We start from the raw sequence: 27,446 nt of genomic DNA, 5'->3' as shown, positions 1-27,446 counted from the left end.
TGTACATACACAATTGCGAAGAGTTCTACCAGACAGCCACGCTGCAGCCCGCTTACCGACTAAGCATATATGTATACATGGATTTATCAACATAATACAGTAGTATTGCAAGTTATAGACACAAGATTGCGCTGCATTACAAATCCTAACAAGTGGATCAAGGCGCTTACTATGAATAAATTGATCAATATCGTTCGGTTATTAAGCCTCTCTCCCCCCCTCCCCAGGAGAAGTTATCAGATCTGTGAATAATACATATATACGACTGTGCTTCATAGGTCTGTACGAAATGACATTCATGTAGTCGCAAAGTTCGTGTGCGGATTGGTACATGCGCTGGTGTACGAACCGGTGTTCGTTTGGCTGTGAGTAGTAACAGACGTCGTACCAACACTTGTGTGATCCCAACTTTAAAAATGTGTTATTCTAGCTCAATATTTTGCATCCTGGATACTACACTGAAGCCTCAACTTCGTACCGAACCTTTTAATATTATAATTAATGCTGCTATTATTTGATATTAAACGTATAGTTCGGATACTTTTGCGACCTGTGATTTGCCATTACATCTAATAAAATCTTTCTAACTCGAATTTGTGTTAGATTTTTTAGATGTTGATTTCAATAGAATTATCCTTACTTGTTGTTCATCCATAATAAATACAGCAATTTCAAAAATGCAAACTTAATTTAAAATAAAAGATATAAATAAGGATTAATCTACAACAAATATTTCGTTAATATATAATATTTTAATAACAAATAATAAGGAACCAAAAATAATTTATCAGGTCTCTCAAATTGTTAAATTTCTTAAATCTGGTATTAATATAACTTCCAGAAAACATGCTATAGTCCCAATGTGTCACGTGATAATGCAGCCATGCGTCTTTTATGCAACATGGCGGCCGGCAAAGGACTTGCAATCGTTCTCCGACCAAAAACTATTAATTTATTCAGCAACAATAAATTAAATAAATTTCCATGCGGTATTGTGCAAAGATGTAGCACATGTCACCGATCTGTTACAACAATAGCATTGAGTGTCGACAGTTGGAGCTCAAAAAAATCAGGAAAATGTAATGTATACGTTTGATCACGAATATTACGCAGATTACATCACACTTTATTCATAATGAATTTGTTTTTTATTCTGAATTTGTTGACATATTACATATATCTTGGTATTTTGAAAAAATATTCTATTTTTTATTATATATAATATCATGAATGCCTTGTCTTCTTACTTACAATTTTAATGAGTAAACTTTCAAAGTAAAATATAACCTGAAACACATGCTTCACAACACATGCTTTTCGTTTTTACTCCTAATAATTGTTTATAGTAGTATCTCAGATAGACTTTTGTTCTTTAAATTTTGTTCTAACATATTAATATAAATATCTGTTAATTCTATGCTAACATGTCAAAGTTATTAACTATGTTAACAAAATTTTAAAGTAAATAAATTATCTTATATAGGGTGTATAAAAAAGCTGGAGTAAATATTTAAGAGCATATAGTACTCGTCAAAACAAACAAAAATATCTTAATAATCATTGGTCCAAAAACCATTAATTTTGGAGTTATAAAATGTTTTTGTCAATAAGACATTAACTCAACAGCATATATTCAATATATCCTCCATTTATTTCAACATACACTATGGCATGTTTTATCATGGTAGCATGCACAGTTTGATATTTGACATTTCACGATTCATTGTATCAACTCATTTAATACAGCACGTGATTTACTATATATTGTACTTCTATACATTAAATATCTCATAACTCCAACACTAATGGATTTTGAACCAATCTTTATTAAGATCTTTTTAATTAATTTGAGTACATTACACGTTCCTAAACTTTTTGCCCAACTTTTTTATATACCTTGTTTATTATAAATCATATTCTACTTCTAATCCTTTGCATTCTTTAAGCTTTCTACCTTTGATTCTAAGACTGATAGAATTCTAAGACAATTCTATTACTTGCTTATTATATGATTTATTTTATTAATTATATAAATTTATTAAAAATATATTTTATAATTTTTAAGTAGTTCATTAATATCTTATTTAGAGAAATAATCTCAATGAAAAATAGGTATACATGCATTAACAATATGTTTGTGTGTGTATCTTTTTCACTATTATTATTATTATTATATTTAGAAAAATTCTTTCTAACATAAAATATTATTTACTAAATATAATTGCAGATATGATAGAAAATTTATCCAAAGTTCAAAGAGGAATACATACAACATGCAAATTATTAAAACGTAATTATTATGAAATATTGGGTGTATCTAAGAACGCTGCTGCAAAGGATATTAAAAAGGCTTACTATCAGCTTGCTAAAAAGTATCACCCTGATACAAATAAAGGAGATCCAGATGCAAGTAAAAAGTTTCAAGAAGTTTCAGAAGCATATGAAGTACTAAGCGATGATCAGAAAAGAAAAGAGTATGACACGTGGGGAGCTACATCAGAACAAATGGGGATGGGACAGGGCCGTGGTGGTGGTGGTGGTGGCCATGCTGAAGATTTTACTGAAGGTTGGCAATTCAGATCATCCATCAACCCGGAGGAATTATTTAGAAAGATATTTGGAGAAGGTGGATTTCAAAGTAATATCTTTAATGATTTTGAAGATTATCAAGAATCAAAGTATGGTTTTGGAGCAGCTCAAGAGGTACTTTTATATGTAGAGTAGAGCCTCCTTATTTGGACTAATAGTGACACAAAACTGTTTAGATAATGAAATTTTTGGATAATAGAACAATCACTTTCCTAATATGAAATTTCATTTATTCAAATACAGACTTTCTTAGTCTCTTCAACTATTTGTAGATCCTATATCTTTCTGACTGTTAAATCACATAATTTTTTCAACATAAATAACTGCATAGAGTTACATTCTTCCTATATGTCAAATCGTTAAAGCCCCTTTCCAAACATTACAAATGCTTCAGCATGAGAAGGCATCTCTTTATCATCACTTTTGTTTGCTGTGATCATTTATGTAAAATCGTCATTATTATCGTGTTTATTGCGATGAAATCATTTCATTACATTAGTATATTTAAGATTTTTCTTTGAATAATTTTTAATATCATGTTTTTGATTTTTAATGTTTGTGACTGTGGCTTTTCCAACATCATGTATTTTTGCTAGATCTGTTGCACTTACACCACTTTCGAGTTATTTAATTACGTCGTATTTTGTTTCGATAGTTAGAACGTTATTAGCTGCATACTAAATTCTTGTAATCAGAATTCACTCGACCGAATAAAAAAAAGAATTCATGATATATGAACTAATGGCTAATAAAATATGTACATATTTGAAACAAAAAGAGGTATCCGTTACTGGAAAATATTACATTTGGATATTAGGGTATTTGGATTATAGGTGTTCTACTATATATATATGTATATGTATACAGAGTGTCTCAGAATTATAAGTTTAATTTCTAATGTTGCTGAAGTAAAATAAGCAATGAATATCTCAAAACAAATGAACCGGATTCATTGCATATATTACCTTTTTTGACTCAGAATGACCAGAGTGGTCAAATATCCTGATAAAGTTGTTTCTTTGTGGGATACTATTATGTTATACATTTTGGTATATTAATTATTTACAAGTTTTATTTCTCTGATTTTTAGGTTGTTATGAATTTAACATTTTCTCAAGCTGCCAGAGGAGTGAATAAAGATGTTCAGTTAAATGTAGTAGATAAGTGTCCAAAATGTTCAGGGTCACGATGTGAACCAGGAACGAAACCAGTTAGGTGCCACTATTGTAATGGAACTGGAATGGAAACGATTAGTACTGGCCCTTTTGTAATGAGATCTACTTGTCGTTATTGTCATGGTACCAGAATGTTCATTAAATATCCATGCTCGGAATGTCAAGCAAAAGGACAAACGGTACAAATACATTTTTATGTTAATTAAAATTAAATAAATTTTTTTTAAAATAAATATTTCTGTATGTCATAATTGTTTTACGATAAAATATTTTAATAGGTGCAACGCAGGAAAGTAACAGTCCCAGTACCAGCTGGTGTTGAAGATGGTCAAACTATTCGGATGGCTGTTGGTAATAAAGAAATATTTATAACATTCCGCGTGGAAAAATCAAAATACTTTCGAAGAGATGGTGCAGACATACATACGGATGCTGAAATTTCGTTATCACAAGCAGTACTGGGTGGTACAATAAGAATAGAAGGCGTTTATGAAGATCATACTATACAAATTCGGCCTGGCACTTCGTCCCATACTAAAGTTCGACTTAATAGTAAAGGAATGAAAAAAGTAAATGGCACAGGATATGGAGACCATTATGTAAACATTAAAATTGTTGTACCTACAAAATTAACTGATAAACAATTGGCATTGCTACAAGCTTATGCTGAACTTGAAGATGATACACCTGGAACTATATATAGCATAACATATAAAAAAGATGGTAAGGATAAACATGATGAATCATGATACTGGGAACAGTACATTACAAAAGTAGAGAAAAGTTAATAAAATTTTTGTCTTCTTTTTTCTTCTTTATGTAGTAAATTAAACTTAGTAACAATTTTGAAGTTATGAATATTCCGAATAGAATTTTTTCAATAATTTTTGTTCCTTGTAAAATCAAGTATAAGATTAGATTTGTGTGTCGCTTGAGTTTGCTCATGTGTACCTGGCCTTGCTAATTAAATAAATGATGTAAAAATTTATATATGCGTTTCATTAGCGTTTCATATTAATAAAATATGTTTTTGAAGAATAAAAAAATGTTAACAGACTGCATAACAAATAACGTAATAATCAAATAAGTTTTATATATCTCCGTAATTTCTTTACTTTACAAGTTCTTTTATCTTGAGAGTATACATACTTTTTTGGCAGGTCCAGAGATAAAAACTCAAGCGAGACAGAATACACAAAGTGAACCAAATGATGAAAATGATGGTCTCCTTAGCAAAATCAAGAAAGCAATATTTGGGTAAAACTTGGGTGAGTGAATCTTTAGGAGGAAACGCAAAAATTATTTTTTTCTGTATAATTTATCTGTACGATTAATAAGTTCATAATAAAGTGTGATCTTTTAATATAGATTATTCTGAGAAATTCTACTTTATTACATTTGTTTTACCCACAGGAACTAAACAAAGTTATGCTGGTCCTTTGGATTTGTTGGAATCCATACGAATAGCATTAGGTGACAAGGATATTTCTGATAGAAACTCTGGGTCTTTTAACTACGAAGGTCGAGAAGATAAATCTGAAGATAATAATGGAATGAAAAGTAGTAGCTCGATAAATGAAGATGTTGACACAATGAGAAGACAAAAAGTATCTTAAATTCAATAACTAAAAAATTATTTGCACACTACATTTGCATCACTAGAAGCAATTAAACAAGAGATATAAAAGTAAAAGTTATTATCATGTAAAAGATTCTGATGCATCGATGTTATAAATATTACTTAAATTTCAAACAAATTGACTGTAATCCACTTTTTCAAACGCAATTATATATTGGGAATATTGTTTATTTGATTAACATAGTTCGTTAATGTACTTGTGCAAATGTATTCATACAAAGATTAATAGTCACCGAAGTATCAGAATTAATAGATAATTATAGTTATATTACTTGTGTAATAAACTATGCAAACTGTCATATTTCTACTTATGTTTTATCACTATATCCTTCATTCCATACCATACTATCCAAAACAAATGTATATGTTTAACATTTTATTATTAATTTTAATATCTTGAATTTCATTTCACTACGTTTGGTATAAATTAATTTAGCGCAAATGAAACAAAACTATAAAGTATAAATTTAATTTATTAGTTTAACTACATTGATTACAAATGTAGAAGTATGTGTAAAATATAAACAATATATAATAATAGATTATAGATAATGTCCATATTATGATTTTAAATCAGTATTTTACTTTAAATAATTTCTTCAGTAATCAATTGTTTAAGGTTTAAGTAATACAGATATATATACATATACATGATTTTTTAATTTGGCAAATGTAGTATAGTCATATTAGAAAGTTACACGATAAATATGATTTTGTAAATATCAATATTGAATTTTTTGAATGTAAGTACAACAAAATGGAACAGAAAATTTATTGATTGAAAGAGATAGATAGATATTCTTGTTAATCATTTTTAATAAAATGGTTTCTAACACGTTTTATGTTTTCATATCAAAATTTTCATTATTCTTGTCATATATTAATATTTACTGTATGTACAATGATACCTTTATGCATGTGAAAATAGAGTGTGTTAATACTCGTAGTAATTAAAGATTCTTACTAATTGATGCAGAATGTGTTTTATTACACCTGCTGCCTACGAAGAACGTTAATTTATTGAATATTCCTAACTAGAGATATTAAATATTTACATAATTTAAAAGTATTTATATAAATATTATATAAAATATTCATGAAATAATTTTATCGATTCTGGAGTTTATGACGTATGTAGTATTGTATATATGTATGTATATATTCAATTATTTTATTTATTTTATGCCGATATCGTGTTTCGTATTATCTTACGAATGCTAATAAATTATGATGTTATAGCTGAAGAATATTGTTATTTGTAATATATACGTTGTAATTAAAACATATGGTGTAAATGTGGAACATAGAATTCTATTGTGTTTTATATATTTATAATTTCTTATAAAATTTTATTCTGAAAATTATCGATGTTGAAATTACATTTTATTGATATGTATAGTTTAATGCAATTCAGTGAAATATGCATTACAACGAAACAGCTTTATGACAAATTATCTTTAAGATAGTTATATATTCGAAATATAAAACGTTTCTTGAAAATACTAAGCTTCGATTAATAAACCATATTTAAGACCAATATTGGTCAAGTTCTGAGTAGTGGATACACCCAAAACCGCAACCGCAATAGCAGCAATAGTGACTGCACCTTCCAAGTAAAGACCGTATAATACTCGCACATAGCCAACTATTGTTGAAAGACCACCAGCAGCAGTAAAATCTAAAGGAAATAGAACACTTGCTGCAATTGGCCTGGATCTAGCTACTCCAAAACACAAGACTCCCAACAGATAGTAAGTGGCTGTAATTGAAAATAATGTATAGTTACTCACATTAATATTCGAACACAGTACTATCTCTGCGACAATAACGAGTTATTCTGAGTGGTAATTTTTATCGACCTTAATTTTATTTCACCCTGTACATGATATTATTTACTTAAAGTCATATTCTAAATCAATTGGCAAAGTTTTGCTTTTTTAACATGAAACATGCCTTATAAGGGCAAATTTTTATCCTAATAAAAAAATAATACTTGAATCAGATTTTGTGACTCTAAAGACCTCTAAAACAAGTCCCATTGAAATTACCGATGACATATTTACTGACACTAAATTTTACCAGCATCAGACTTGCCCAACATCACAGTTGACCGACACCAGACTATATCAACAACAGCTTCAACTTAATTATTATGTTTGGCAGTATGACTGTCAGTATCAGCACAGGTAAATAAGAGCGGATTTTTACTTATGCATGTCAGTTTATTGCTGCAGATAAAATCGGTGGCCGATCGCCTTACAGCGGCCGGGTTAAAAATGCTAACACAAACTTAATACAAACCACGAACTTGATATTGATTTGTATTGAAATTACATTCAAACTTATCGTAAATTAATTGAAATTTACAAACGAAAACTTATTTAATTGCTAAACAGTTTGTGTTCGATATTTGATTTGGATTAGTTCCTTAATCCGTACACCGTAAGGTGGCAGGCTATCAATCATCTGTAGCATAAAATCTATCTAAGTAAAAGTCCTCTCTTACTTCCCTTTTACTTTTGTGCTAATATTGCCAGTCAATCGAAGCTGTCGTCAGCAAAAGCTGTGGTCTATGAAATCTGGAGTCGGTCAAATTTGGTGTCAGTGAATAGTCATCGATGAAATCTGTGTCAATGGTTTCAATGGGACCCCCTAAAACTGTTCTGTTTGTAATTAATCGCGTGAAGTTAACAGACATATAAATTTACTCTAGGTTTTTACTTTTTCAGATCACTAATCGTGATAACGTTATATTAACCAACCTCGTAGAAAAATTATATGAATATTATAAGCGTATATACATGGGCATTATGATTTTATAATTACCTACACAAACGAAGGGCACTACCTTAACCCATTTTGGTACTGGCGGTGTATAACTTAGCTCTGTTTGCTCGTATCCTTCAAGTATCCTCGATATAGCATATCTTTGTAATCGTACTGCTAACAGAAGACCAAGATTCATAACTAAAAGAAAATGTGCAGGTATACCAATTGCTGCAAAAATAACAGTTACTGTTCGACCAGCTGTCGTTCGTGGAACCGGAGCACCAAAACCTAAGGGAAATAAAAGCATATTATAATCTGGCAAAAGTAAAAAAATATATGCGCCTATACGTAACTATGTTGCTTAGGCATCTAAAAACAATATAGAATAAATAAAAGTAAGCGCCCGATCATATTTCAGTTATCAGACTGCGTATTTTTGTGAACTTATAGGAAATTAGAAGGTGCAAGATTACACAAAATATACATAGCGTAAAAGACATGTAAACTGTTCAATGTATAATGCTTTCCATAATATTTGTTAGGTAAAACAATTTTGTACCGAGGTTTAATTTTATCAATTATATTCTCAAAAATATAAATTTTCATAAAAATCCGCAGTCTATTCATTATGTTTCCTAAGTTTGCTAATGTTACATTTTACACTAATTATTTAAAGAAACGATACAATGTGCATATTAAAATCTTGCACTTGAAACTAATACCGTTTGTATTTCTTCTTTTTTATATTTATCGCAATAATTAAGAAGCATTTATTTGCTACAGAAACAACATTTTAATTACCAAGAGTGGTGAGAAGTGAAAGCGAAAATAAGATACAACCCGGAAACGTCCAAAGTTGTCCACTATTTCCACTTTCGCCATATCCAGAACTAACTGCCATCAATAGCAACTTCTCGTGTTTTTCTACATATTGGTGCACTTTGTTACTCCAAAGCGGTTCTACGTCTTCTTCTTTTTCTGTACGCAACTGTCTCAATTCCGTCGCTAAGCCAACCGCCAAATCTTTCTGCATATCCTTCAATTTTACAACTTGCTCACGTTCCCGAGGTCCCTCAATGACACAAAAAGCCACTGCACCAGCAATTGCCCAAATGGTAAGTAACCACGTCAATCCTATAATACATAAACCACGTTTGTTAACTAAAAATAGTAAAAGCGAATTACGCATTAAAATTGTTTGCCGATATGAAAATCATTTTTTTCAATAAATCACTGTACGCCCCGCTGCTTAGGTTCACCTCCTTTCGTTCGTATCAGGAGGTTTACTCGTGTGCAGGGATATTTTAGTCTATTTTTAATTATCAATAAAGACAAAGCCGAAAATGCAATTTTTTATTCTTGATTTTCGTCTTATTTCGGCGTCAAGAATCACCCCTTAAATTATGAAACATCTGTTGCCGAACACTCCGTACGGTGGCATACGAAAATATTCAAACACTCCTAAAAGCTTTGATTTGAAAAGCTTCGCTTCGAGAGCTCATTGTACACCTAAGGACAATGGAAAAAATCCATATATATATCTTCTATCTGTATTAGTTTATGCGATATAACGAATTTTCTGTTTTTATTTTGTGTTATCTAATTATTAGAGGTTCGGATGGGGTCGAGAATTCTACTCGAGACTGTGTCGTAATCTCTAAAGTTTGTAACGTCTGCGTACTCCCGATATTTCGTATTATTTCTTATGGTCAAATGTGGAAATCATTCTAAATCTAAAGATAGAAAATCCGATCGTAAAATTAAAATAAAGCAGACCAGATCCAGGCCTCGGGTACCCGTACACTCCTACTAATTACCTGTAAACATCTTGTCATGAATCCGATTACATTTTGAATGATTCCTGAATTTGCCGAAAAGCTTGTTCCATTCTGAACCTTAATATATTAACATCATCGATAGAGTTTTCACTGTTTGCAAAATTCCTTATATCTCATAAACAAAGATAGAGCATACATTTATATGAACTTCTTTCATTGTTTTTAGATTTACAACCAACTCCTCAAGCGAGTCTCACACGTTCTGGTACACCCTGTATACTATGTGAAATATTTGAAAATCTCATTAGCACTGTAGCGAGACTCGACCTCGATTATTACTCCTACCTCGAGTCTGAAAATCGGATCTGAAAATGTAATAGAGGTTACAAGATATTTATTGGAAGCATACGTTTCGCAAAGATCAACAAAGTATTTCAACAGTCAATTGTGCGTTATATTCATAGAATACGGTATGTAGCGAGACGATCTTTAGCATTTATACGAGTAAAACTTCGACTTTTAGTTTCTGTAACTGCTCTTGTTTGAAAACTCCTGTATAATTGGACTTTCTATAATACAAGTTCACCACTTTTCCCCAGTACTTATTATTCTTTGCTTGCATAATAGGAGCTCTTCAGACAAGTGAATTCAACCAGTAAGAGTTCAGTTAATCGACTAAATTACTAACTTAACTAAAGTGTCGTTCCAATAGTTGGATTTCAGGTAAGTAGAGTTCTACTGTAACTGAATGTTTAAAGTCGTGCTGTATACTAATTTCGCACTAAATGTATGTTTGGTGATAAATGTCTTGTGACTTCTATATCCATTTTCGAATTGATTTCAAATTTTAGTATTATAAGCTTAGTTTTGTGGGGACAAAAACGATATTCATAAAAATATTGTGTGGTAAGTGTTCGAATACTTTCATGAGCCACTATATGTATATTTTATGGAAAGTATCTTCAATACGCTATTTTTTAATAGCAATCATAAATTATGAGCGAAAGAAGAGATATCAATGTATTTTTACCAAACAACGAGAGTGATAATCTTCCTAGAAATCTAACATGTCTCCATATTTTCGAAAATCCTTTTACATTTGACGAAGCTACGTCTTCTTCTTCGACGATATCTTTAACGGATGGTAAAACCCTGAGTCGCAATGGTAGTCCAACTGTTGTTTGAATAGCAATTGATTTCGTCGGTTTTTCGGAATTTGCGGTCGTTTTGTATCGCGGAGAGATGTCTTCCGAAACTGTTGTAGGTGTATCTAAGAATAATAGACTAAATTATTACTATACTTCCAAAGTATATAATTTTAATGCAACCTTTAAAAGTGGTTTTCTTGCTTTATAATGTATCACGTAGATGATCAAAAATGATGATAAGAAGGAAATGTATTTTCTTTATTCAAGATCGTTATAGTTAAATATAACATTGTCTCTAATAACGACGAGCCTCGCAAATCTTTAAGAATACAAGGTCTGGCACAATAACATGTATAGGTGGGCGTGAGGTGATTTCTTATGAAAAAATAAGAAGAAAATTTGACTAGCGTATAGTTGAACTTGGCTGATCACCGAGTGTGAGGAAATAATCAACAGAAAGTTATCCTATACATGAAAATAAGTCGATAATAAGTGGAAAAGATTTTTCACAAGATTCTTTGTTTTCGAGAAAAATAAATTTGAAAATATATCATGCGCGTGTACCAGGCCTGTTCTTAACTAAGCATATCGTTGCTTGGCATTGATAGTGGCATAACTCAACAAATTTTAAACTACACTATATTTCTATTTTTATCATGTAAAACAGTAAATATTTACAATTCCATCGGTTTTGCGTCATAAGGAAAAATTATTATGCTGTTATCAACCTGTCCTTAGTTTTACAACACTGGCTCATCTTCAGTCGTTTTGCGACAAGTGGAAAGTTATACTGCTTTTACGAATAGTCGCATAGCTTGTATTAAGTCAGCTTTATAATATCGTTGAAACGACTCGCGAAGATTTCTTTGTAAATTTGAAAAAAACTCTTCTCTAAAATATATATTTTTCGGGTTGTGCCACTATCAATGTTGTGCCAAGCAGCGATACTCAAACTTTATTTTCTTGGAAATGAAACCTTAAATGGAAAGTATTTTTACTTATTTTTGCACGTATAATAATCTCCTGTTGACTATTTACTCTTACCCAGTCGCTAATTAGTCACGATCAAGCGTCTTAGACAAATTTACAAACTCGATTTTCTCAGAAATTAAGCTTCGAACGAAAAAATGTTATTCGATATTTTCTCCTTATTTTTTATAAGGAATTATCATATGCCCGCTTGTCTATAGCCTATACATACATGTTATTCGATTCAATCCAGTATATGTAGGTACATAGAAATGTTTCTGTAATGCATGAAATGTTATTACTTCGTTGAATTTATTGTGTATATCGTCAATATATTTCTTTAATTTGAATTACAATTATATAGTACAGTACAGTATATACGCATTTTGAGACTCATCTAAATTTTCTTAGGTTTAATTTCCAATTTTAAACTCTATAGTGCGTTCTGCTGTCCTACATTCGGTTTTTCCTTACGTATTGATTTAGTTCTTCTTAACGCGTTATTATTAATGAAACCAGAAATAGCATATACATCCAACCGGTGATATAGTCATCAAACTTATACTCCTGTACAATTCTGCAAATTATATAGTATTATTTAAAAGTATTGTATAGTATACATGAATATGTATACATATAAACGAGCTTGAAGGCAGAGAAATAAAGATAAAGATTTTATCAAAAAATAATTAGAGAAGCTTAGAAATATTTTTAAACTATTGCCAAAATAGATTGTTTTATTTTAATTTTACTTTCTCTTACTTTTATTATTTTATTTAGTATCGTTGCAAATTTATGGTCTGTGTGTTTTATATGTTCATGTAAACATTTTTATATGTATTATGTAAAAACATGTAAAATTTTGAGCTATTATAAAGAATGATTATACCTTAGGAATTATTATTATTATTATCTATCGTCGTTTAAATTCGGTTTGTCTCTAATAAATGACTCTATTAAATATAAGTATAATTAGCTTCTATCTATTATTAAATAATCAATTAACGAGTAACCAAGTGTAGAAGTAGTAGTAGTAAACCTAAACATACACATATCAAAAGAGCAAATGAATATTTCAAAACACAATATAAAACTATGTGATTAGAACTAGATTTACACGTAGAATGTTCACTATTTCTCGTTTCATATACACACATATATTCTAACTGGTTCGTAATTTAAATATCTTTTTGTATTTTAACATACTTACATTGACGTATCTTTGTCAAATTAAGTTAATATATCGACTTGTATAAGTTATTATATGAGGTGTATTTAAAACTGAAACTAAGAAGAAAACATAAAAAAATGTGAAGATCACAGGACTGTGAAGAGTTAAACTGTTATATAATTTATATAAGATACACGTCTCTACGTCTAAACATTCTAAAGAATTCATTTTGAAAATGGTATATTTCCAATAACGTTTTCTTGAATATACAGGAGTTGGAGAAAATAAAATATATGTATACATGCATGCATAATATCAATATGACGTGTAAGAGGTGTTTCCATTATTTTGTCCAACCCCTGTACACGATATGCTCGTATGATCAAATAATCTTGACAAACACTGTTAAAATTTAATCGATGATACATAAATGTAAATATCTTTAATACGTTATCATGCGATGTTAAAACACTTGACAAAAATTAGTCATACCTATTGCAAACACTACATCGTTGTCGTCTTCATTCTGCTTGTGCCTCTGCTGTTCGGTCATCGTTATGTGAAACTCGGTAACGCGACGTCCGATCTCGTCCTTCGATTTCGGATGTATTACGTTCCTATGGGCAGAATGTCGTATTTTGTGGATCTTGATCGCCCTGTGCATTTTCTTCCCGGCATGTTGTTTACGAGCGCATGTAACAGCAGACAGCGAAACAGGTGTCAACTTCGCAACGTCTATAACATCACTAACGGGCGTCGCAACACCCCCAAGGATTGGCGGTGCTGGGAAAAGGGGCACGTCCATTGACAAAGGTCAAGGTTCCTTTGCTTATGAAGTACAATGCTATCATCAATAGCGATTTCTTTCTTTAACCTAGTCCTTTGTTGGTTCTACATCAATGTATCAAGGTAACGGAGGCATGTGTAACTTCTTTCTTTACACATATAACTAGTGCATTGGTGATGCAATCGTTTCCATTTCATAACTATTTATCCATGACCTTTCAGTATGCACAAATTTAATTTATAAAGAATATTTACCGAGGAACAAAGAAGTTTTGGGTTGAAACTGGTTCGTAAAAAATGTTTGTACAAGAGGAAACAGTTTGGTAGTAGCATTTTATATTTAATGGATTTAAATTCGAGCATCTTTTGATACTTTTGATATTTTCAAGTTTTATTTTTTATTTATTTCTAGTTGTATTTAAAAGAGATAATGATAGGAATGTTCGTTCCATTTCATGGCCATCATTATATGTATTGCCTTTGTAAAATTTACGTAAGAGTTATAGCTTATTTTATGTTTTTATTTCATATAATATTATTATTATTTGTTCTTAACATCTTATTAATGCATGTAATATTAGAAAATTTTCTAATTCATTTACGACTTACAATTGCAACAACATCTGAAATAATGAAAACAAATTTCTGCGTTAGTTCAAAATACGAATAGTAACCATTTTGATTCTATTTTCTTTATATATTCTTATTTTCTTTATATATTTCATCTATATATTCTATTTATCTCCTCTAGTCGATCACTTACGAAAATTTAATTATTTAATTATGCTAGATAAAGTTACTTGAGGCGGTGCTAGGTCTAGATTACTGCACACCTAAGTATATAATACCAGGCAAAGCTCAGAGAGAAAGAGAAGGTTGGAGTTAGAGCAGGGGCAAGAGCTCTGACATATGAAGAGAGTATAAGAAGAGGTGTAGGTGGATTATTAGGTAGAGAATGCGTAAAAGAAAATGAAAGGAAAATTAGAAGAACAGAAAGTATCAGAGCAAGAGAAGAATGGTTTTAGAGAAGTGATTGCAGCCAGCTAGGTGTAGAAAATCTAAGCAGAAGAAGATTGATATAATTAAGGTTCTGACAGAAAGGGACGAAGAGTTGCAAGGTCAAGATGCAATATAATAGAATTTGGAATGCCAAATATAATAGTAGGTACAAATATGTACATAAGAGTAGTGGGTAAAGCGAAATATCTGGAGAATGAAGGAAAAGGAGGCAGCCAGAGGCCTGTAGACTGGCAAATCGTTACTGGTTAGGAGAAGAAAAGAGAAAATGTATTTTATGTAGGTTAAAGGTAAGCACTATAGATAGTGCTATAACAATTATTAAAATACTGCTAAGTTTCCAGCGTACTAAGAGAGGAAGAGATAGGAGAATAGAGTTGTTATTTATAAAATTACCGGATTTTCAGAGGTCAATTTCACCCCCTTAAAGTGAATTTGAACAGGAGAACAAATTTGCTTAATACATTTCTGTGTTTTCTCCACATATCCCCAAAGTTTCTTAATTTTTAGAATTTGTAGGTTGCGAATCTTCCGTTGTCGAATGAAAAAATCTCTCCACTACTTCGATAGCCTACTTCTTTACTACTCTGTACTACCACTAGCCTCCCTCTTTCATCTTCAATTCAGTGGTTGGAATATTTGTTACTCTTTCCATTCCTTATACGTCACTATGACATACTTTTGTGCATAGTACGGAAACTAGAACCAACCACCCTATATATGTATAATCTTGACAACATATTTCAAGGGCATCAAAATCAGTAAGGAGGTAACTATTCGGCAACTTGGCCAAGTCTATTGATATTTATACTATAATCTTTTTTCACCATTCGGAAGAGCAAGATAACAAAACCTAATTTCTGTGTCACCCTGTATGATCGTAATAAAAGCTTGTATAACGTATTAATAGTAAGTATAATAGAATGAAAAGTTTAAAGATTTGTTAAATTAATTTTCAATATTTAACTATCCGTTAAAAATGATTTATTTCGGCGTATTTTCTATTTGTAATTGTTGATATTATTTTTTCACATACATATTTCGTTGAGTAATCATGTGAAACAAATTTACAAAAATAAGAGTTATATTATTTATATGTTCTTTCACTTTTTAACCCTCATATAATTATACTTATTATATTGTACTTTAAATATAGTTAAGAAATGTATAGAATTATTTGTTCAATCTCTGTTTAAAGAATACTAAGTTCAAACCACTCGAATCTAATATAGGTCAATCGTAGTATATCTACGATGCTCGATGCTTAAAAATTATAAACAATACTTATGTTTCTATTTTCCTAGATATCGAATGCATGCTCCTTTTCCTTCGCGTTTGTGATGTAAATGTAATCTCGAAGTAAACGTGTAAAAAGAGGAGCCGTGTGATAACAGGAAAACAAAGCTGATAAAGCTGCACTTAAAGGTCATATAATATATGTGTACGTATTTATCATACCGGTGATTATGTCTTCTTTAAATTTATTCATGTACTTACTATATACACGCACGACCATTGAATGAAAGTCCACGCATCAATATGTAGGCACGAACACACATAATAAACGCTGTTGGTACATCATAAATGAAAGGGAATGGAAGGAATATACAGTTGAACTTGAAAATTACGATGTTTAGGAATCAAGACGAGACGATCCGTATACTCCTCCGAACAATTTACAGACTACTGGCTTCGAATAGCATTTCGTAGATTTGGCGCATTGCATGCTACGGTGAAGGATGTAGTAACGTAAATGGTTCCCTATCGATACACTAAAATTAGAACACAACCTTGGAATAAATCACGAAGATATTAGCCAAATTTCATCGCACTCCTCGTTTTCTCCAGTAAGATACATCACGGTAGATCATTGTCGGATGTTGACCTAATGATATATGAATAATTTACAGTAGATACAGCGATTCATAACGCTTGTACAAAATTTTGATGTGTACGTTATACAAAACATTTTAATATTTCATTAGCACTCCCATAAAACACAACTATCGTGATTATATTGATAAAATTTGGAGCGGTATTTGAAACGATAAAATTTAGCGGAGACATTTAGACAGATTTAGGCCACGAGTCACTAGCGACAGAACTGTCGCTTTAATAGTTCTACAGGGTGAGTCACACGAATACTTGTTTTAATTTTTGAGATAAAGAGAAATGTTTGAAACAAACATTGTTTGGTTCCAAGAGGGCCATCATATGGCTGTCTAAACGTTTTATCCGGTGAATGCGCTTAGAATATTTGAAGTTCGCCGTCATATGTTTAAGTGCAATTACGTATTTTTGAACACCTGCCATTGTAGCCACTCTCAAGGCGATTTCAATGACTACAGTCATTCAAGAATGTAAAAGTACCTGTGTGAAAAATGAAAATTCATAAAGTATGCTTCTGAAACAGAACATTTTATAATATGAAGGCAAACAGTTGTGGATTACTGAAACACTAAAATGGCTACTAACTTTGACGCAAGGTCAGATAGGACACATATTGATACGAACTCTTTTCATTGTTTTTTGTGATTCCTGCTAACTTTTGAAGTGTGTCCCACATATTACGATACACCCCGTATATTAAAATCGGTTTCTCACGTCTTATTGGCGATCAACCGCATGCAGCGAGTGAATATTTTTGTTTATGTACGAGACTGGTAAAACTGTATTTTATTTTCTCATTGGATCGTTAATGGCAACGTAAAGTAAACTACATTCCTAATACGATAATCCCAAAGGTAAACGTCAACGATTATCACCTAGCCAACCATCTATATCATACTTTAAAAGGAATTTCCACCTAGATAAGATTTCAATCTGTGCACAATGAAATATCAGATATTTAATTCAGGATAAATTGTTAAATCCGTATTTGTGGGCAGGTCTATAGCCAACGGCATGGTCGTCTACATAGACTTTTACTGGAAAGTTGACCATTTTTAATGAACCGCAAAAAGATGTTTCATCACGATAATACCACAGTACAAACGCTGGATAAAAGCAACCTTGCAATTCTCCATAACAAACACGACAATAATGATCTGTTGATGGCATTAAATCACTAATAATAACTTTAAATAGTTTACATATAATTCTACTAGCTATATTCTACGATATTACGAAGTACAATATACATAGATAGGTACATCTCGTAATATACGTATGTATACGTGCATTTACACAAACGTTTTTTCTATTGTACAACATCACACGTATGTATATAAATTAATATAATAATTTTATTACAATACCTATACCCATACAAATACATAAAATGCAATACCCATAAAGAATGAAATGGTACAGTCCAGTCGTTGTTTTAGTTGCCATTTATTTTATAGCGGTTACTAAAAATTTGAGCTGAGCTTTTCTGTCAATTTAATCTGAAGTTTTTGTTTTTGTAGGTTTAAATTCTGGCGAATTGTATCGAAGGTAGGCACGCCTGCGCTGTATCGATCCAAAATTGACGGCCTCGTCTTGCCTGAACAGCAACAGCAGTGCCCAAGTACATCTCAGTTCAATGAATTTACCGCGTTTAGAACATGGAAAATCGTCTCTTTAACAACAATGCGTTGCTCTGGTCGAAAGTTCCTAATCTGGTCGAGTTTAATGTTCTTCTTTCTCCTGATTGGTCGTCTCTTGATCGATCGTGGATTCGATTTACCGATACTGGTGATCGGTACTAGCGATATCTTAATACCAAAGACTTATTCAAGTTTTCAGCAAGATGTACAAACTGCAGCACTTACTTTCGTAGCCGGCATGTACATGGGAGGTCTGCAACCTAGGAACAGAAGTTTCTGCAGATGGTATCATGGCCTGCCGAATATGCTCTCGTATCCGGCATCCAAAGTCACCTGGAGTCCCGAAATCGGTGAGAAGAGCCCCTACAGAATTCTACCGTTTGTATTGCGCGGAACCGAGGAGAGGAACAAGCTGCCTCAGGTGACCCTCTGCACGCACGCCACTGCAGATCAAGTCTATGGAATCGTGGAATTAGCTCGGAGATGGGAGGGTCCATTAAGCCTGGCCGTTTTCACGCCTGGCCTCGACGCTGGTATCGCCGTTGCTCTCCTCGATCGGGCCTGTCGATGCGAACCTGAAATGTACAAGGTTTCCCTATGCACTCGCTCTCAAAACGGGTCGCTAGTAGTATGATTAAAGTTCAGGCATTATATGCATACCGCATGTCTAAATCTATTCTCCATCGAGACTATCTCAATTTGCGTTCAATTTTAATTTAGTCATCGCCAACTACTTTGCTTGCGATACGAAAGCAACCGTATCTTAAAAAATGCAATCTGGGACAAAGATACGTGGATAGATAAAGAAAGTAGGTATCATCGAACTAGTGCCAGTATTACTTAGATTTTAGTACTTAGATTTTATTTGTTATATCTCCTTATGGTATATAGATTATTTAGTTAGTTTAGTTAATTTGAAATTAACATTTACACTTTGTGTAAACAAACTGTCTTTAAGGAAAATTCATTGATACCTATCCACACTGCCTGTCCACTTATTTCTGTCCCCTACTCTACGTAATTAACAGCACGCTATAATCTTCTACTGTCACGGTCAGAAATACTGCTAATCATGTTTTATAAAAATTATGCTCTTTAAAGTGAAATGCAAGATTTTAAATTTCCTCTATCTTAAAAATTGTATGAAAAGAATAAAGTAAATTACATTGTTTCTAAATAATCTCTATAAAACACGCGAGTAAACATAAGTACATTCAAGTAGTTTTTTTAATTACTAAAACACATCGTATCGTATTTATATAAGATTATATGGGTTAAATATAGAGATGAATACACACGTAAGTACACGGAAGTACTAACTACAGTTTTAACGTATGCCCTTTCACAGGTTTCTGTTCATTTGGTATTTCCGGCGAGTCGCCCACCAGCTTTAGGACAGATTACTCGAATTCATGGTGACTGTGCGGCATCCGATCTTCAAAGAGGAGATGGAGGGACAGAAAGGAAACGAAGAAGCATGATTTATCCTATTAACGTAGCCAGAAATGTAGCCAGAATTCAAGCAAACACGACTCGTGTTCTAGTAACTGATATCGAATTGTTACCTAGCCAAAGATTAGCATCCGGTTTTATGGAAATTGTCCGGGAAAAAACACCAAAAGGCAGAATCGTATTCGTGGTACCAGTATTTGAGATAGAATCAAATGAAGTGCCACCATTGACAAAAAAGGAATTGCTTTCAGCAACGAAGGCTGGTCTAGCCGTTTATTTTCACAGGTTTGTAAAAATAATTACAACTGTGCGAAAATGATTTTACAAAATTCATATCGGAGGGTTGTTTTAATTTTATATGTATTAACATGTGTTACGTTATATACACTGGCAACAAGAAAAAAAGAAAAAAGTATTTGTTCACTACTGCGTTTGTTATAGTTAACTAGGTCCAATTATAATAAATTTTGTATCACTTAATGATACATATTTTCATATGATTGTCATCAAAATTTGATATTATGTAAATGAAACGTAGAACATAATAAAAGAACGTTTCATTAGAATATAAAAGTGTGTACAAATATTTCTTTTAGCCAGTGTATAATCATAAATGAGAAAATACAAAAGATTTTACAGAGAATTCCTGGTTTATAGATTTCTCTGTTCACATTGTCAAAGGTTCCCTGGGCTTAGTAGATGGTTAATTAGACCTGATCCAGGTAAAGTGAAACCTCTTATTATAACGAAAAGGGAATATCCACATCATAGATGGGAGCCTGTATTCATAGGAACGCAAAATGATCCCTTTTATGCTGAAGAAATGTCTTGGGAAGGCAGACAAGATAAAATGAGTCAGGTATTGCGCGTATTCGACAGATTTACAACAGAAATAAAATACTAATAGAATTATACTTGTTCTATAAAATTTTAATCACATATGTATTAATAAAAATTAGTATAACATTCTATTTTAGAAGATCTACCATAATGAAAGGATATATTAAAATTAAATTTATCAAATTTAATTAATTAAATTTTTAATGAATTTATAATTAATTTATATAAATTTATAACAATTTTACATGCATGTAAATTTTAGTATTTACAGGTTATTTATAATAAAAATATACATAGTAACTACAGATTAACGATTAATCATTAAAAAAATCGTTTTAAATTTCAATTAATTTCGTTAACTGTACTGTACATACTAGGATAGATATTAATTATTAAGAAAAAGATGAGCAATATAACACAATAAAGCAGCAATATAATATAGTAATTAAGAGCTCAATATAAGGATACAATATAGTGTAAGAAACTAGGAATAAGAATGCAACAACCTGCTTGTAATAGGCTGTTGGCCTTAAGTGCAAATAAATTGTTATTGTTGTTATTATTGTTGTTGTTGTTGTTGTTATTATTATTACTATTATTGTTATTATGAGTAGTTTCATAATGGTAGATTTTTAAAACAGAATGTCATATGAATAATAAATTTTATAAATAATAATAAATTGTGTAAGAAACGTGTTATATTAATTTTTAACATTTTCTTATAGATGTTCGAGATGTGTCTTTTACACTATCGACTAATTATACTTGATGGTGCCTTTTTAGTCCATACACCAGGTATTAAACGAAAAACAATAAAGATTGACAAAGCAAAACGAGAATTTTTAAAGCCTCACGAAAGAAAGAACGCTCGTATCTATCAACGTATAATTAGACGTTTATTGAAACAATATCCTGTTAATCGCAAATGCGCACAATAATATTTTTCGATAAAGGAAATCAGTATTCAGAGTAATCGCTTTTACTGTAGGAATAAAATAAACTTTTAAAGATACACGGAGTAGCTATATAAATGCTGTTTGTTTTCTAATATTGTTATCTATATAAATGATACGTTGTATCTATACTACCATCCATTATAAAAGAGTGTTTTTATATTTATAAACCAGTAGAAATTAACTGAAAATATGTGCCTATTTAAAATACAAAATATAAAAAGTCTCGTAGCAGTAACTCCCTGAATAATGAATATATCACAATAGTTTATTATTACTTAGTAATAGTATAATATATTATTATTTTCAATTTTTGGTTCAACTGAACATTAAGGAACTTTGTTATTATACATAAAAAATATAAAGATACGCGTAAAGAATATAAATATATTCTCCCAGCTAAAGCGTTACTGCATTTGTTTGACAAAACAAATATAAAAGTTAAGGTTTTGTATAAAAACCTTAGAATATTTTTCCTATACTACATCTGCAAATATTAATGATAAGAAAATGTATTTACCTACGCATGTTTCGTACGTTTCAAAATTTTTAATTATCGAACGGAATTTTTTCTTAAATGTAAGTATTTACTTTAAATATTATACTTATCTACGAAATTAAGTAACCATGTTAGTTTAAACAATATTTTTCAATTTTATGCAATTACAAATAATTTATGCATAATTTTATTGAAACGACAATTAATTTATAGTAATGTATATTTAATGCAAGAACTTAGGTAATTGTAAGTTTAAGTTTAAGGTATTAGTTTTCCTCAATACGGCACTGTGATAATGCGAAACTAACAATGAGTACAGATTAATTTTTAATGTCTGTTTTAAGTATTAAAATACATAATTCGATACAAATAGATTATAAAATTTCGTAAATAATACTTCGTATGCCAATCGTGATATGTACATATGTATATATGTAAGACCATAACAAGGTAAGGCATAAACAATTCATAAAAATATATATTATAATCTTAATAATTTTTTTATTTTTGTGACAAACTTTGATATTTCTTAAGAAAAATTAAAATCTTATATTCATTACTACTACTTTTTTGCTGGGATTAAAAACGAGGTTATCCATAAAATGTTTGTTATCAGAATGATTACACACACGTCTAATGTACATTTAGTATTCATAAATGATGTTTGTGTAATGAAAATAGATATTAATTCGAATAATCGATTTTGAGTAAGAATTTTGTGGAAAAAAATAATGATAAGTTATCTGTTTATTTGAAAACAAGAACAAAAATGAGTCAAAAGGAAAACTAAGTTACGCGTGTATTGGAGATTGAAGCTACAGGCTCAATCTTCGAGCGGTGGCGTACAAGCACAGGAAGGTAGTTGAAGTTTGCTTTATTAAAGCAGATTAAGTATGTATTCCTTTAATTATTTCGGTTTTATAACATTTAGTGAATATTTACTGGAATTAAAATATAGATCATCAATTGCAGGAATTCTAATAATGGATATATTAAGGAATGTATCGTCGGCTTTTTGGTCAACTGATGTTTGGTTACCGCCTAATATAACGTGGGAAGATATCAAACCAAATTCAGATAATAAATATGCAGACTATCAACATTTAATTTATCCTCTGCCTATGGCATTTGTTCTTTTGATAATTAGATACGCCCTAGAAAGGTAATCACTCTATTCTTTTGTAATAATATATCAAATTTGTAATTGAACTAAGGTTATAGCGTATTTAAGTAAATATTTATATTTTATATCTTTTTAAATTCTTTATTATTGGAATTTCATTTTTTAAGTATTTCATTAAACTTTCAATGTAAGCTGAATTATAGTACGCACATAATCTTTGACATGTTATAATAATGTGTATTACATAGAAAAAGATCACATGATACTATGCAAGGACATTCTAAACTCTTACATCAACTCAATTAATTGAAATTACATGCTTTATTAATCTTTTTGTAGGTACTGTTTTGCGCCCATTGGTAAGTCCCTTGGTATAAAAAATACAAGAACAAAAAAAGCTACACCAAATGAAATATTAGAAAAAGCCTATCGTAGTAGAAAAATTAAACATAAACAGGTAAGCATGCATTAAATTAACTGGTTTCTTGATGTCATTAATAAAATTTCCATAAATAAAAATGAATTGTATTGTATTTGTTTATTGTATTGAGGCTTATGCCTATTATAATCTTTCTATATATGTGCATGCTTGATACAGTTTGTTTCTACCTCGGTTTTTTTCCTTAAAGCTAAATCTTAATTCACTATCTGTTTAAATATATTTATATCTTAATTTAATGTACAGATTACTACAAAACTTCTATGTGTCAGTCTTTGATATTTTGTTCCTGTTCTGATTGTTCTTCTTTGGTCTTTCTATTCATCTAAGGAGAAACCTTCTAACTTCGTGCTTCTCTTTATGAAGTTTGCTAATTCCCATATTTGCTTTTTTTGTTTCCATTGTTATTATTTATTATTCTTACTTCTCAACGTGATTCGTCTGATTTCTGTATACATTGTCATCTTCCAATAGTGTTTTGGATGTATTTTCTATTATTGTTTGTTGTATGTTGCTTTCCTCTGTTTCCTATAATGTGTCGTTATTTCCATGTCCAAATTGCTATAGTTTACGCCATAACTGGGTGATCTGCTTCCCCTTTTTGTCTGATACCTCTTTCTCCATTATCTTCAGTTTCTCACAGCATTTTCTCTGAAATCTATGTTCATCTGTGCTACCATGTCCCAGCAACTTCTCATTACCCCTAATTCAAAGTGTAATCTTTCTGTTTCTATTCTTGTCATGTAGTATGCATTATGTAATAATGTTGCTTTTATTACTGTGTCAAATATCTTTTGTGCTGGTTCATATCCAAATAAAAATTTAATTGTAAACATGTTATTTCAATCTATTTTATTTGCATATTTTATTATAGAAATATTGATAACTATTTGAGTAGTAAAATATAATTAATGAATATTTTGTTATTATCCATTTTACTCAGTTAATATATAAGAGAAAAATAGTTTAGAAATATTTAATAAAAAGTTATGGTAAATAGTAATTATAGTAAATCAATGTTGATCTTCAATACTACAATACACCATGATATTAAACAACAATTATATTGGGAGCATAAAAAATTTGTTCAGTTCTAAATTGTGTGTTCAATATTAATTTCTTCAAACAGATTCATGTAATCTAAATCAAAGCAACTGAGAAATTAAATGTTATGGAGTTTTTTGTAATATGTGGATATATTTTAAGATCCTGGCACTGGCTAAACAATTAGATTGGTCTGAACGACAAGTAGAAAGATGGTTGCGATTAAGACGTACTCAGGATAAGCCATCAACACTTACAAAATTTTGTGAAAACAGGTTAGATTTTTAGAGTGAAATATAAAAAACGAAATATACTTCTCAATTTTTCGTTTATATAAAAGTTAATAATATGATAAAGTAAATTTTTCATTGAAATTCATACTATGTCTATATATATATTTATCTTTAAATATTTAGTATAATCTATTCTTTTGTTACAGCTGGCGATGTTTATATTACATATACTCATTTCTCTACGGACTAATTATTTTATGGAACAAGCCATGGTTGTGGGACATAAATCACTGTTATTATAATTATCCATATCATCCAGTTTCAAATGATATATGGTGGTACTATATGATATCAATGGCGTTTTACTGGTCTCTAAGTTTTTCTCAATTTTTTGATGTAAAAAGAAAAGATTTTTGGCAAATGTTCATTCACCATATAGCTACTATTGTATTAATGTGCTTTTCATGGGTTGGAAACCTAACCAGAATTGGCTCATTGGTATTATTAGTGCATGATTGTGCAGATATTTTTCTAGAAGTAAGTATGCCTTATTCGAACTGCTGGTATGTAATATTGATATGACAAATTTGATATGTACATGGAAAATACATATATTTTTTTTAGGCTGCAAAAATGGCTAAATATGCTAACTACCAGAAATTATGTGATTGTATATTCGTCATTTTTACAGTCCTATGGATTGTCACACGTATTGGTGTTTATCCATTTTGGATAATTTATAGGTATGTTCTGATGATTTTAATTTCTAATATATTTCATTAATATATTACATTAAATGTTGCAGCACATCGATAAAGGCACCTAAAATAGTACCTATGTTCCCAGCATATTATATTTTCAATTCTTTGCTAATTTTATTGTTATTCCTTCACATGATCTGGACATATTTAATTCTTAAAATCGCATACAACGCTTTCTATGCCGGCCAAGTAAGTTTTACACTTTTTGATACTATATAAATTAAATGTAATTGTGAAATGTTTCAGAATTTTAATTTATACTTGTAATTTTTCAGATGGAAGGTGATATTCGTAGTAGCAGCAGTGAAGATATTTCAGATAACTCCATTGATAGTACACCACTAAATAATTCCACAAATTATGTTACCAAACAAAATTCCAGACAGAAGGTTCACTAACAAATAACTTTTTAGAAAAAAAGTTATTGCAACAGTAATAAGGCAAGAATTCAAATATTTAGCCGGGCGCCAATTAATTTCAGCGAATTTAATAAACCCTTGCATTTATCGTAGTATGATAATTAAAAACCTTAACTTCGATAAAGTTATTAAAAAGGTTATTGACCTTTAAAACATTCGCCTTCTTTAGTTATTATTTTTTTAAATAATTCAGCACTACAAAGAAGTCATTTAATTGTTTCATGAAACAATCACTCATTATTTTAATGTTTTTACGTGTGAAAGAGTGAATATTAAGAACTACGAATTATTCTTTTTATTATTACTCATACCATTTATTTATATATATTTTATTTAATAATTTAAGAAATCGTGTTTTTCTTCCTTTTTAAGTAAATTCTGATTATTTAGTCAAACAAATGATGGACCAAAGTTTAAAAACGTTCAATATTTGTAATTTCTAAATCTTCTTAAAGTTTAGTACTTCATTATGTTTAATAACGCTTATTTATTCTTATATGTTTTACAAATGATGTCCTAAATTTTTGAATTAAGGAAATTAATAATAATGTATCAAATAAGTTTAATCCACTTTTTCTTTAATTAACCTCCTTTATTATAGTTCTCTGAGGATATTTAATTAATTTAATTATTGTAATATTAGTGTTTCGTATATAAAAATAAATGTATTGTTCATTTTACTCTCCAAAATGTACATTGATATCTAGACTATAAAAGTTATCAAAGCACTATAAATAAAAATCTAGTAAATATATAATATGCACTAATTTATTTACATATATGACAAGTAAGAGGAGAAATTTGTAAATAAATATTGATTGTAATATTCATCTTTAATGTATAACCTGTCTTGTTTCTACATGTTTTAATTACTTTATCAGTATTGTAATTTGTATAATCTAATTTACAAATATAGATGTAAATGTTAATAGTATACAATAATAATGATTACAATAATGATGAAAATTATCATATATATAAATTATGTATTATTATTTGTTGTTATTCTTCATAAATATTATAATTACATAGACTGCGGATAGACTGCACACAATATGAAAAAGATATAGGTATAAAGTATCCAAAGTATATAGTACTTACATACAGTCCCT

At 30.3% G+C, this 27,446-nt stretch overlaps 4 protein-coding genes across 12 annotated transcripts; 3 read left to right on the top strand and 1 right to left on the bottom strand.

Annotated features, from left to right (window-relative positions):
* The first annotated feature begins 243 nt into the window (after positions 1 to 243).
* Positions 244 to 5,710, top strand: LOC138179486 (protein tumorous imaginal discs, mitochondrial). Of its 4 annotated transcripts, XM_069112319.1 has the most exons (7): positions 244 to 369; positions 842 to 1,079; positions 2,228 to 2,703; positions 3,680 to 3,943; positions 4,043 to 4,487; positions 4,925 to 5,032; positions 5,178 to 5,306. In XM_069112319.1, the coding sequence occupies exons 2-6, from the start codon at positions 884 to 886 to the stop codon at positions 5,023 to 5,025; spliced, it is 1,482 nt and encodes a 493-aa protein (XP_068968420.1). In that variant the 5' UTR covers positions 244 to 369; positions 842 to 883; the 3' UTR covers positions 5,026 to 5,032; positions 5,178 to 5,306. The 4 variants fall into 4 exon arrangements, with proteins under 4 accessions (XP_068968420.1, XP_068968418.1, XP_068968421.1 ...); XM_069112317.1 differs by lacking the exon at positions 4,925 to 5,032 and having other exon boundaries at positions 5,178 to 5,710; XM_069112320.1 differs by lacking the exon at positions 5,178 to 5,306 and having other exon boundaries at positions 4,925 to 5,033.
* A 129-nt stretch (positions 5,711 to 5,839) lies between these two features.
* Positions 5,840 to 16,669, bottom strand: LOC138179487 (uncharacterized). Of its 3 annotated transcripts, none has more exons than XM_069112323.1 (6): positions 16,539 to 16,669; positions 13,731 to 13,855; positions 10,981 to 11,220; positions 8,974 to 9,306; positions 8,230 to 8,460; positions 5,840 to 7,162 (listed from the first exon to the last, which is right to left on the bottom strand). In XM_069112323.1, exons 2-6 carry the CDS (start codon positions 13,789 to 13,791, stop codon positions 6,906 to 6,908), a joined length of 1,122 nt encoding a protein of 373 aa, XP_068968424.1. In that variant the 5' UTR covers positions 13,792 to 13,855; positions 16,539 to 16,669; the 3' UTR covers positions 5,840 to 6,905. The 3 variants fall into 3 exon arrangements, with proteins under 3 accessions (XP_068968424.1, XP_068968422.1, XP_068968423.1); XM_069112321.1 differs by having other exon boundaries at positions 13,731 to 14,647; positions 16,539 to 16,632; XM_069112322.1 differs by lacking the exon at positions 16,539 to 16,669 and adding an exon at positions 15,438 to 15,950 and having other exon boundaries at positions 13,731 to 14,647.
* On the top strand, positions 9,165 to 22,270 carry LOC138179488 (beta-1,4-glucuronyltransferase 1). Of its 3 annotated transcripts, none has more exons than XM_069112326.1 (5): positions 9,165 to 9,287; positions 18,452 to 19,160; positions 19,920 to 20,308; positions 20,681 to 20,882; positions 21,589 to 22,269. In XM_069112326.1, the coding sequence occupies exons 2-5, from the start codon at positions 18,615 to 18,617 to the stop codon at positions 21,799 to 21,801; spliced, it is 1,350 nt and encodes a 449-aa protein (XP_068968427.1). In that variant the 5' UTR covers positions 9,165 to 9,287; positions 18,452 to 18,614; the 3' UTR covers positions 21,802 to 22,269. The 3 variants fall into 3 exon arrangements, with proteins under 3 accessions (XP_068968427.1, XP_068968428.1, XP_068968425.1); XM_069112327.1 differs by lacking the exon at positions 9,165 to 9,287 and adding an exon at positions 18,052 to 18,189 and having other exon boundaries at positions 20,705 to 20,882; positions 21,589 to 22,270; XM_069112324.1 differs by lacking the exon at positions 9,165 to 9,287 and adding an exon at positions 18,052 to 18,189.
* Positions 22,271 to 22,560: 290 nt separating this feature from the next.
* On the top strand, positions 22,561 to 26,390 carry schlank (ceramide synthase schlank). 2 transcript variants are annotated; one of them, XM_069111169.1, is made up of 8 exons: positions 22,561 to 23,206; positions 23,288 to 23,477; positions 23,778 to 23,895; positions 25,084 to 25,196; positions 25,361 to 25,691; positions 25,779 to 25,897; positions 25,960 to 26,104; positions 26,191 to 26,390. In XM_069111169.1, exons 2-8 carry the CDS (start codon positions 23,299 to 23,301, stop codon positions 26,311 to 26,313), a joined length of 1,128 nt encoding a protein of 375 aa, XP_068967270.1. In that variant the 5' UTR covers positions 22,561 to 23,206; positions 23,288 to 23,298; the 3' UTR covers positions 26,314 to 26,390. The 2 variants fall into 2 exon arrangements, with proteins under 2 accessions (XP_068967270.1, XP_068967269.1); XM_069111168.1 differs by having other exon boundaries at positions 23,274 to 23,477.
* The last annotated feature ends 1,056 nt before the right edge of the window (positions 26,391 to 27,446 follow it).

Source organism: Bombus flavifrons, chromosome 4, assembly GCF_040668555.2.
Source record: "Bombus flavifrons isolate JBK064 chromosome 4, iyBomFlav1_principal, whole genome shotgun sequence".
Taxonomy (NCBI): domain Eukaryota; kingdom Metazoa; phylum Arthropoda; class Insecta; order Hymenoptera; family Apidae; genus Bombus; species Bombus flavifrons.
The sequence above is the reverse complement of the archived record's forward strand: the minus strand, read 5'-3'. Positions and strand labels throughout refer to the sequence as shown.

Coding starts and splice junctions, on each gene's coding strand:
- LOC138179487 (XM_069112321.1), bottom strand. CDS start 14,043: ATGGACGTGCCCCTTTTCCCAGCACCGCCAATCCTTGGGGGTGTTGCG. Junction 11,221..13,730: donor CGATGTAGTGTTTGCAATAG/GTATGACTAATT, acceptor TATTATTCTTAG/ATACACCTACAACAGTTTCG. Junction 9,307..10,980: donor ATTATCACTCTCGTTGTTTG/GTAAAAATACAT, acceptor TATGTATTATAG/GATTGACGTGGTTACTTACC.
- schlank (XM_069111169.1), top strand. CDS start 23,299: ATGGATATATTAAGGAATGTATCGTCGGCTTTTTGGTCAACTGATGTT. Junction 23,896..25,083: donor GAAAAATTAAACATAAACAG/GTAAGCATGCAT, acceptor ATATATTTTAAG/ATCCTGGCACTGGCTAAACA. Junction 26,105..26,190: donor ACGCTTTCTATGCCGGCCAA/GTAAGTTTTACA, acceptor GTAATTTTTCAG/ATGGAAGGTGATATTCGTAG.
- LOC138179488 (XM_069112326.1), top strand. CDS start 18,615: ATGCGTTGCTCTGGTCGAAAGTTCCTAATCTGGTCGAGTTTAATGTTC. Junction 19,161..19,919: donor GCGAACCTGAAATGTACAAG/GTTTCCCTATGC, acceptor GCCCTTTCACAG/GTTTCTGTTCATTTGGTATT. Junction 20,883..21,588: donor GACAAGATAAAATGAGTCAG/GTATTGCGCGTA, acceptor ATTTTCTTATAG/ATGTTCGAGATGTGTCTTTT.
- LOC138179486 (XM_069112317.1), top strand. CDS start 884: ATGCGTCTTTTATGCAACATGGCGGCCGGCAAAGGACTTGCAATCGTT. Junction 2,704..3,679: donor GTTTTGGAGCAGCTCAAGAG/GTACTTTTATAT, acceptor TCTGATTTTTAG/GTTGTTATGAATTTAACATT. Junction 3,944..4,042: donor GTCAAGCAAAAGGACAAACG/GTACAAATACAT, acceptor ATATTTTAATAG/GTGCAACGCAGGAAAGTAAC.